An 11,164-nucleotide genomic window follows, 5' to 3' on the forward strand; every position below is an offset into this window, starting at 1 on the left:
GCTGGGGCGGGTCGGGTCCCATGGGATCAACAGGGCGGGGCTAGCACTTATGGCTGCTCTCAGAGGCTCCACTTCTCAGTGTCCCGGTAATCGCTGCAAGCCCCTCTGAGAAAGCTGCCCTCGAGTTCCGACCGATGCCAGACAGTCCAGTTTCTCCCCGAATGAGTCTGGGTCCCCAGAGACTCGCCCGGAGCTGGAGTTCAGAGCAGTCGGGAGCTTGTGACTCCCTCCCGATTGAAAAAGACCTCAACCTGGGCATGTTTCCTTGACTGGAATCGAACCTGGGACCTTTCAGTCTGCAGGCCAGTGCTCTACCTACTGAGCCAAACTGGCTAGGGCTTCCATTGATTTTTTTGGAAGAATGAGAGAGAGAGAGAGAAAGGAAAAACATCGATGTGAGAGAGACACGATTGTTTGCCTCCTGCATATTCCCCAACCAGGGTCATGCCCTTGACCAGGAATCGAACCTGGGACCCTTCGATGGGTGGGCTGGTACTCTAACCACTGAGCACATCATCCAGGGCCCTAAGCCACTCTTGATCTTGGGGCTCTCTAACTCCAAGACTCCTTATCTGCTGCTCAGCGACATCATGACACATAAACCCTCTCCTCAGGCCTATGGGAATTCCCTTACCCTACTCTCCTACTCCCCTTTTGAGTAGTGTCCCCCCACATGCATATATGCACACACCCTTTGAAAGGTCTCATGTTGTGAGGGACTTCCTCTGCATGCAAACCTATCAAAGTGTGGCTCAAATAAAGCTTGTTGTGTCCTACTGCCACCTTGTGGTCACATCTTTTTCCCTGATCTGTCCCCAAATTCCTTGAATTCACTAACAACAGATGACATGGTATGGTGTTCTAGAAGGCACCAGAGGTATAGCATAAAACAAAAAACGTTTATATGTCAAAAAAAGTTTGCAAAATGCAATACACCACTATAATAAATATTAATTTATCAAAGGTTCTGGAAAATATTATAGCTAAGAAACATATTTTTTTAATCCAAGCATTTCTCAAAATTCTCTTAGCACAGAATACTATGTATATTATTTTTCTGATTGCTGATTTCATAGAATAGAAAAATGAAATATTGAAATGTTATTTGCCCATTGTTTTTAATAATAGTGCCAAGAATAAATCTAAAATCTCAAGATGTAGTGAAATAAGCCCCTCTTCCATATCCTGCCATCTCTCCAAACACTGAATAATTTATCTTTTATGGACCTCAACTTTCCCTTATGAATAACTGTCAGTCATACAATTAGGGAATCTGATAAAAATGCAAGAGTTTATACACAATGATTTTTTTTAATCCTTACCTGAGAATATTTTTTCATTGAGTTTCAGAGAGAGTGAAAGAGAGAGGGAAAGACAAAGAATCATCGATGAGAGAGAAATACATCGATTGGTTGCCTCCGGCATGTGCCCGGGCCAGGGCCCAAGCCCAGACTGCGGAGGAGTCTGCAACCAAGGTACGTGCCCTTTACCGGAATCGAACCAGGGACCCTTTGGTCCACAGGCCAACGTTCTATCCACTGAGCCAAACTGGCTAAGGCCACAATTATTTTTACTGATAAAGTTTCTTAAAGAGAAAAAGCTGAAGTTTTTCAACCACCCAGATCATGTGTTTTCTTCCTCCTTTCCCATCACCACTGCTATATGTATATTTTTCCTACCACATTGAATAAAAACAGATAAGGGAACAGAGCCTTGGCTGGGTGGCTCAGTTGGTTGGAGTGTCGTCCAGTACATTCAGGCTAATATATTCACCTTATATTTAATTTTTACTTTTTTTCTCTAAAGAACACTTTTTCCCCTAAAAAATCTTTTTTCTTCCTTCATGATGTTATATAATATGTCGGTGCCCCCTTTTTAGATTGATTCCCAAGTACTTTATTTTCTCTGATAATATTTTTATCATGTTTCCTCTTATATCTATATTCATGTGATTGCTCACATATGACTAAGACAATACAATTTATATTCTATAAAGAGAATATATATATACACACACACACACACACACACACATATGTTTGTACAATTCTAATATTGTTATCCTCACAGCAACTTGACCCCCATATTGGCAGTGCCCACTGTAGTTAGCCATCAGATTACCTGAATTAACAGGCTTATCTTCTCTATTATATTTGTAAATATTTATAAAATTTCCTAACCTTACTGTCAGACTATAAGAGAACTCCATGTTATAAATTAGGTCTTGAAACTGTTAGAAGCACTCTGATTTTATTTCTGCTGAAGAGACAAAAAACTAAGCTGCTATTTTAAAATATTGTAAATCAGGAAAGTAATTTTTAAACTTGCTAAGTTTTAATTTAATTATATCTGCAATGACTCTTAGCAAGTACAACTCATATACTTTTGTTAATCTCTTACAGTGTACATGCATTTCAGTTTCTCTTAACTATTTAAACATATTTCACAGTATTCATGGGCACTGAGGTTTAGATTTTAGAAGGGCAATAAAGCAATTAGACAGTACCAGCATCCTTATATTTACATCGAAAGGCAGAAAACCCAACAGGAAACCTACTGCTTTAAATTGACTGGAATTTTTGTGATATCTGAGGATTTGTTTCAACATGGTTACTTTACAAGCAAGTTCCATAGATTTCTAGATGATAACATAGTCAAGATTTATGACAAAGTGCCAAAACAAAAGTATTTTAAGACCTAAGTAGTTTGCTTCCGTTTCTGTTACCTCATCCTTGTTAATTCATTCATTATTAATCCAACACAACAGAATGCTTCTTTATGAAGCATTAGAACTCTAATCATTGTTTGTAAAAATGTGCCCAGCCTCATTTTTTTCACTGTGTATTCTACAAACATATCTAAATTACATTTTCCTTGATCATTTGAAAAAGTTAGTTTATTAATTTATATTTCCTTTTTTTCTTTCTCTTGGTGCTTCAAAAGCCCCTGCCATGAATCTCTTTCAAAAAGTGGTCTCCAGCCCAGTCAGTTTGGTTCAGTGGTTGAACATCAACCTATGAACAAGGAGGTCACAGTTGAATCCCGGGCTGTGGACTCGATCTCCCATAGGGAGGTGTCTGAGGCATCCGATCAATGATTCTCTCTCATCATTGATGTTTCTCTCTCTCCCTCTCCCTTCCTCTCTGAATTCAATTTAAAATATATATATATTTTAAAGTGGTCTCCATCTATGTTAGTCATAGATTTTTAGAGAGATGGTAAAAGTTTCCTTACAAGTCATGTAAACAACTCCCTTGTTTTAAGAGAACAGAGCCCTGGCTGGGTGGCTCAGTTGGTTGAGTGTCATCCAGTACACCAAAAAGGTTGCGGGTTCCATTCCCCATCAGGGTACATAATAGGTTGCGGGTTCAATCACCAGTCAGGGCGCATACGGGTGGCAACCAATTGATGTTTTTCTCTGACATCAATGTTTATATCTCTATCCCTTCCTCTCTCTCTAAAAATCAGTAAAAACATATCCTTGGGTGAGGATTATAAAAAAAATGGAACTGGAAGTCAAAACCTGTCACCTGATCCACAATCTCTAATTCTTTTCCCAATAGAAGTTTCCTAAAGACACATGAAATATCTCTGATTACTGAATTAATATATTGTCAATGTTTCCTTTTATAGATCATTCACGAGAAGTCTTGGAGCAATTAGTAGGCCCAAACAAATTAAAGCAAGTGACATGGACTGCTTATTGATGCTTAGCCAAGTTATGCTCTTCATACTGTCAGGAAATGATGGTCTTGGAGATTGGCTTTCCAACATGTAATATGGTTTGTGACTTACCAGACTCTTAAATGCTTTAATAGTGCTGTTATTCTGTGTTTGTTTAATGAGTCCTTGTTTTAGAATTTTAATCCTAGCATGCCCCTCTGATAGATTTGGGGGTAGGGGGAGAAGGCACTGTTTTTGTTTCTTAATAACGAAGATTTTAAATTACCTGTCTTCCCTGGAGATTTCCTTTTCCTACCTAAATATTTGAGCTGTTGTAAAGGAAATGTACCAATGTGGATAAATTTTAAGTAAAGGTATTTCTAAAAGTATAACTACCTTTTTAGCTATTTTCTGGCTCCTACCTTCCTGAAGTATTTAAATGCCCATTGGCCAAAAGCTAAGCTGAATACTAGCCTATAAATTCTGTATAGAATTTAATATTTCAGTGAAACAAAGAAACATAACAGTTAATGTCATAATCCATGATGTCATACACCTTAGCCATTCAGCATATGAATGTTACTGAGGCCCTTGCCCAGTCACTTATTTCATTGATTTTTATGGCTATTTTTCTCTGAAAATAGTTCCCAGACCCAATTCCAACATGGGGTGGGGGATAGAATCAGATTCTATTCTGTTCTGGAGGTAGAAACAGATTCTACAGGTTAAGGGTCCAGTCCTACAAGACTGCTCCCCTTCTGTCCCTGCCCACCCAACACACTTCAGACACCAGTTGCAAGTCCAGGTTGTTACTTGTGCGTCTGATCAATTGGCTACAAATTGGAGGTACCAAGGATCCCTTCCTTGAGTTAGATTAGTTTCCTAGAAGGACTCACAGAACTCAGGAAAACCTGTTAACTCACTAAATTACCAGTTTGTTATAAATACTATTAAAGGATAAAAATGAACATCCTGATGAAGAGATACGCAGAGAGGTCACAAAAAAGGAGCCTTCTATCCTCACAGAGCTAGGGCCCAGAGCGGTGGCAGGTGGAAGGCTTCTGGAAGCTCTCCACACCCCCTCCCTGTGGGTTTTTATGGAGGCCTCATTATGTAGGCAGGGTTGATTGTTCAAGTGGTTGTCCCTCTCACCTCCCCAGAAAATAGGGGTGGGACTGAAAATTCCAACCTTGTATTCATGGTTGGTTCGGGACAATCAGCCCCCATTCTTAGGTGCTTTGCAAAACATCACATGAATAACAAGACACCTTTTCACCTTTATGGCTCTGGGTTCAGGAACTGAGAACAAGAGACCACATTTATAATAAAAGATGCTTATTGTTTAGGAAATTCCAAAAGTTTAGAGTACTATGAGCCAGGAATTATGGATGCAGACCAAATACATTGGATAAATATATTTTGGTCACATCCTTGAGAATAATGAGCCCTGCGTTCTTAGCTCTAGGATTGGTCCAGGACAGCCAGATGTCAGTGGTCTAGATGCTGGATGCCAGGGCGTCTGGAGGATGGGCATCCTGAGTCCTTAGGGAGTAGTTGGAGGATTATCCAAAGGTAAATAAATGTCCAGGCATTGATATAGGATGGGAAAATTCAAAATTTTAAGTTCCTAGGCTAGTTAAGACAAGAAAAAGAATTGTTTCCTTATGCCTCACCTTCATACTGTTAAAGTGACTCCATTTTGTATTTTCCCTATCTTCATTCTTTTTTTAAATCACTTAAAAAATTTTTCCCAAATTTTATTTATTGGATATTTTTCCACTGATTTTTTTTTAGAGAGAGTGGATGGGGCAGGGAGAGACAGAGCGAGAGAAGCATTGCATCAATTGGTTGCCCTTGAATGGAACTGAACCCAGGACCGATGCTCTACCCACTGAGCCAGACTGGCAAGGGCCCTATCTTCATTCTTTTCCTCAATATATACATACATCTTTTTTGCATAGTGGTATTCTATACACATTCTCCTTCACATTCTTCCTCTCTTATATCATAGTGGTTTGTTTTTTTTAATACGTAAGATTCTATAAACCTTGGATGTGTGGTGGTGGCATAACCAATTTCTAACTAACCTTAGTAACCCATAAAGAGGCATATGGTGTCAGTACAGAGTATGTTGGAAATTCTAAAATCTTTATTTTTGTCCCTGGTTGTCCATTAAGACCCTATTATGTACTAAATACTATAGTCTTCTATATTTTATATTTTTGTTTGTTTAATTCAACACATCACATAGTTGTCCTCAACTACAGAAACCGACTCAGCTACAATATCTAATTCTCTCCCCAATTTACTTATTGCTACCACTTACGCCTTCTATAATTATATTCCAATAGCAGTAAAACTAGAAAAAAATTACAGATAAAAAATTGTATATTTGGCATAATGCAGAACTAGTTACATGACAAAAGTCTAAATCTTCATATTTTGGAAACAAGATTTGCCATTTCACAGGAACTGCATTCTTCAAACATAGGTATATCCATACTTGGAAGCGTTTTGACAATTCAGGGCTGGAAATCCCACACGGCGCTTGTTGTCAGTCCATTGTTTTCCTGCCTAGTAGGTTCTGGAAGTGAATATTCTACCACTTTGTGCAGCTGATGCTGAATGCTGTGTCCTCTGAACTGGGGCCGGCCTGGGTCACCAATCAGTACTCGAGTTTTGTGAGTCCAAAAGCAATCCTTCAGCCATCGATGAAGACTATCTGCAAGGTCTTCATCATAAAACATATCTCCAAGCACAATAAGGTCCCATTTATCTTGTTCCAAATCCAAAATGTTTTTGGTTAAAATGGGAACAGGTTTCAGTTGGTTCAATTCACAATTTAGTGTGATAGCCATTCCTGCAACTTTAAAAAAGGACATGATGAATTGGTATATACTAGTACTAGACTGTTTGAATTCCCTATTGATTAATTTAGTTTATAATATCTCTTAACAATGTTTTCTCCCTTTAAAAAGATTCTTTTAAAACATATTTTTAGCCCTAGCCAGCTTGGCTCAATGGATAGAGCGTCAGCCTGCGGATTGAGGGTCCTGGGTTTGATTCCTGCCAAGGGCACATGCCTGGATTGCGGGCTTGATCCCCAGGGGCATGCAGGAGGCAGCCGATCAATGATTCTTTCTCGTCATTGATGTTTCTATCTCTCTCTCCTTCTCCCTTCCTCTCTGAAATCAATAAAGAAATGTATTAAAAAAACAAAAACATATTTTTATTGATTTTTTTTAGAAAGAAAGGAAGGGAAAAGGAGAGAGAGAAAAAGAAACATTGATGTAAGAGTGAATCATCGATTGGCTGCCTCCTGCATGCCCCCACCAGGGATTGAGCCTGAAACCAGGGCATGTGCCCTGACCAAGAATCAAACCAGCAACCTTTTGGTACACAGGATGACCCAACCAACTGAGCTACACTGACCAGGGCAAAGTTGTGTGTATGTGTGTATTAATTGATTTAGAGAGAGGAAAGGAGAGAGAGAGAGAGAGAGACATCTATCAGTTGCCTCCTGCATGCGCCCTGACCAGGGATTGAACCTGTGTAGGTGCCCTGACTGGGAATCAAACAGGCCACCCTTCAGTGTACAAGACGATACTCCAACCAACTGAGCCACACCGGCCAGGTTTCCTTTTTTTGTTGAAAGATGTTTTTAGGTAAGAAAGCCTAAAGTTAATGCCAATGTAAGCTATTTATTGTGATTTTCAAATATATGACTGGATATCCTGAATACAAAACAAACAAAAACACACCTGGAAATGCTGGAGTTTTAAGGAACATTTGTTGATCTCAATAACCACAAAGTCTGGTTATTGGGCGACAGGGAAACAAGCCTTGGGCTTGAGCAAGATGGCAAGTTAAAACTGAGCCCCCTGTATAAAATAAGGATCTTCAAGGACTAGAGCCTCAGTGAAAGGGAAGACTAGAAGAAAATCAGATAAAATTAAAACTTATCTGTATGGTAAAGACTATCATATTGAGGCATCATAGATATTTATCCTGGAAGGGAAAAAACAGGATGAGCTTCACAGATTTTTAAATATGAAATCCTTACTAGGGTCTATGTCATTGGCCAAGATCCTCGATGCCCCACTCATCTTAGCAGCGATAGCCGTAGCTCCGCATCCACTCCCGAGATCTAACACAGATTTTCCTCTGACAACATCAGGATTATCCAAAAGATACCTAAGTTAGAAAAAATGGGGAGAGCATGGGAGAAATTCAGTAGAGCTGTTCAAAAAGAAAGTAATTTCTTTGGGTTCAATGAACAAAGAAATAATATGACTTAGCAGAAGAATTTGGTCTGATCTTGGCAAGTTTGGCCTGACCAGAGTAAGACAAAATGTCAATCTTAAGAGCTGGACAAAGGTGGCAGAGAGAGGACCTAGTCATTTGATTATTCTTCAGCATGTGTGAAGAACAGTACCACACAGTTACTAATCGGGCACTTCAAGTCAACTGTTTAAAAGTTTTGAGCACTTACTGTGACCCAGAAATGATCAAGAACTAAGAATCCAGACTGACAAAATATGACTATAATCAGGACTCAGTACACTAGAGCCAAAATCCAACATCTCCTTTTGATTGTTCATCAGAGTGGTTTTACATTGCTTGAATTGTCTTATAATGACCATCGAAGTCCAGTTCAACCAAAGAATTTGGACCAGGGCTAAGTAGTTACCAAACAATTGAAGATGAGTGGGAAACACTGACATAATGAATTTCAACAGACACTTGATCTTAGTGTTAGAATAATGAAGAATAGCGGGGACTATAGCAAAGTAGAGGTGTGCATGCCAAGGGACAGCTGCTACCCATCTTCAGCTAATTGTTGCCACACAGAAATCCCATGTTATCAGAGATGATTCCTGTTTTTCAAATCAATGCATATTTTTACATGAAATCTCTCAGGTTTTAAATGTTAGCAACTGACTTTCAAAAAGAAGTGTGTTGAGAAGCAGAGCTGGTGTATTGAATTAAGAATATGCAGAGTATGGCCCGGTGAATGAAGAGACCCAAGCCGTCCACAGCAGAGCAGCGCGTGGCTAGCTCCCTCTGCATGGCAGCTTCCACTTTGGGGAGGTGAAAACAGGGGGTCATTTTGACTGAAGGTGGTTTCAATACACCCACAAAGGAAATAGAATCACAAGATTTATTGCTTCCAGATCCCAGAAGCAAGGAGGTACAATGAGCTGAGGGGAGGGCAGTCATCTGTTCCAGGTCACAGTGGAGATAGAGAGGGAGATGCACAGGTGAATTGGGCAGAGGTCACTAACTTTTCCAGGACTTAACTCTAAGTGGTTATTCTAAAAGGTTACCTGGGAACTTACAGCAGGTATCCTAAACTCAGATCCTTTAAAAATGCCCATATTCAGTGTCAACGGGGTTATCACACTGTAAAACGCCGAGGCAGCAACTCTCTTCTCATCACAATAAGTAAAAGCGAAACAGAATACATCTGTGGGTCACCAGTGTGTGTTCTGATTCACACAGCCTCTTAAGGATCTGACTGTATATTTGGAGATGATAAACAATAACTTTAATAGAAAACAGTCACTTACAATGCCAGTACTTTTTAAATATGATGTGAGGAGTAAAGCTTGGAAATTTGGCAACACAACAATCAGAAAATTGAAATTGTTTGATGCCACCTGGAAAGCTTTCCAGTCCTCAGTTTTCTCCCAAAAGCTCTATGTTTGCGTTTTGCTTTTCATTTGAAACTATGTATAGCATTAACTCTGTTTGGCCATACCATGCATGTGAAAGAGAAGTCCTTAGCCTTTTTGTTTTCCAGCCCTGTAACCTCAAGGCATAAACAGATGAAATCATTTACCAATCCAAGAGCAAAGACCAGATTGAAAGCTGCAAGTTCTAGTCTTTGTTTCAGCGGCTGTGTTTTAATAAAAAGTAGTGTGAATGTGAGAAAATTTCCTAACGAAGAGCTCTGCAGTGTGGAGAGGTGGAAGGAGGGGCCTTACAATGCAGATTCAAGTCGTGAGTTCACCTGAGATGTCAATAAACCACTAGCGAAGAGGGAGTCCTTGAGCAGCCCATTCACAGTCTCCTTTCCTTACAGTGGTTCTCAATCTTCTGGCCCTTTAAAGACAGTTCCTCATGTTGTGACCCAACCATAAAATTATTTTCTTTGCTACATCATAACTGTAATGTTGCTACTGTTGTGAATCCTAATGTAAATATCTGATATGCAGGATGGTCTTAGGCGACCCCTGTGAAAGGGTTGTTCGACCGCCAAAGGGGTCGCGACCCACAGGTTGAGAAACGCTGCTTAGGACACTGAGAAGAGGCAATGATGGAAGGGTGTGAGGCCTCAGGGGCAACACTGACAGGATTAGGTTGGGAGAGCTGAAGGACTGGGGCCTTAGGTTCTATCTGGGACCCCTGCACTGGCCATACATTATGAACCATGAACCTGAGAACAGTGTAAGGTCTGAATGTTTATAGCTACCTCTGGTCTTGATGGCTGACCCTCGGACTTCTCTTGAGAAAAGGACTGTATTTGGGGAAATACCTTGATAAGCTTGGAGTAGAAGGTAAAACTATGTAGCAAAGCAACCAAAAAAAAACCAAAACTGCTTAACCTCAAAATTCAGAAAAGAAGAATGTGGGTTTTTCTGTTTGTGTGTGTGTGTGGGTGGGGGGAGTAATGGGGAGGGGGGAAATGCAGAGTTGAAAGGGCTGAAAAGAGAAAGGACTGTTGCAAACTTAAAAGATTCCCATTTCAGTTAGGGCAATACCTAGACAGGGCTTGGCCTCCTGGCCAGTAGATCGCCCAGTAAGGATCGCTGTGGGGCCACAGGTCAGCTCTTTCCCACCAAAACTTGCATCTGGGGGTCAAAAGTCGCAACCGGATCTCAGGGGTGAGGCTGCCACTGCTGGTGACTTCAGTGTTCTCCTCCAAGAAGGCCTTCATCTCAGGGTCCAGAAAGCTCCCATTCCCTCTCCGGGGACAGTGGCCCCAGGGAAACAGAGAGAGACCGCTGCTTCTCACAGCCTTCTGAAAGACACCACAGTAGTTTCCTGGACACAGTGCCAGTGTCCTCCAACCTGGGCTCAAAGCCATCTGTCCTTTTCCAAGCCACAGGCTCTGTCACCGCCGCTAGTAAGAGCTGCTCCTCAAGGGCAAAGTATAAGGATCTGGCTGCCAACTTGATCCAAACTGGAATATCTAGATTTCTAAAAACAGAAATAATAATGAAAATTCCAAGGCTCACCAACACTTCCATATCATATCCTATCTAATAATAGACAAACATGGTAATTGACCGTACCTTCACTACGCCTCCCGTTGGCTAATCAGCGTGATATGCAAATTAACCCAACCAAGATGGCGGCCTGCAGCCACACAGCTGAAGCGAGCAGGAGGCTTGCTTGCTCCAATGATGGAGGAAGCCAAGGTTCCCCACCTGCTGCAGCCCAGCTCTGAGCTGCACTCTAAGCAACAATGTTACAATTATAGAAGCTAAACAAACAC

The 11,164-nt window shown here is 40.7% G+C and overlaps 3 protein-coding genes across 4 annotated transcripts in view; 2 read left to right on the forward strand and 1 right to left on the reverse strand.

Moving 5' to 3' along the window:
* The window catches only part of AMN1 (antagonist of mitotic exit network 1 homolog), a 34,830-nt gene extending 30,778 nt beyond the window's left edge, over positions 1 to 4,052 (forward strand). The window contains exon 7 of the mRNA XM_006767825.2: positions 3,634 to 4,052. Within this exon, the coding sequence (XP_006767888.1) occupies positions 3,634 to 3,707 (74 nt within the window). The 3' untranslated portion in view covers positions 3,708 to 4,052. The remainder of the gene's footprint in view (positions 1 to 3,633) is intronic.
* Positions 1 to 11,164, forward strand: part of DENND5B (DENN/MADD domain containing 5B) — an 831,092-nt gene that overhangs the window by 594,956 nt on the left and 224,972 nt on the right. The gene's annotated exons all lie outside the window — the stretch shown is intronic.
* ETFBKMT (electron transfer flavoprotein beta subunit lysine methyltransferase) overlaps positions 5,791 to 11,164 on the reverse strand; it is a 10,521-nt gene continuing 5,147 nt past the window's right edge. For both annotated transcript variants that reach the window (XM_006767826.2, XM_015566616.1), the window contains exons 3-5: positions 10,428 to 10,866; positions 7,727 to 7,857; positions 5,791 to 6,529 (exon numbers count right to left, since the gene is read on the reverse strand). In XM_006767826.2, the coding sequence (XP_006767889.1) occupies positions 6,186 to 6,529; positions 7,727 to 7,857; positions 10,428 to 10,753 (801 nt within the window). In that variant the 5' untranslated portion in view covers positions 10,754 to 10,866 and the 3' untranslated portion in view covers positions 5,791 to 6,185. The remainder of the gene's footprint in view (positions 6,530 to 7,726; positions 7,858 to 10,427; positions 10,867 to 11,164) is intronic.

The sequence above is a fragment of the Myotis davidii genome, unplaced genomic scaffold (genome assembly GCF_000327345.1).
Source record: "Myotis davidii unplaced genomic scaffold, ASM32734v1 scaffold902, whole genome shotgun sequence".
Lineage (NCBI taxonomy): Eukaryota > Metazoa > Chordata > Mammalia > Chiroptera > Vespertilionidae > Myotis > Myotis davidii.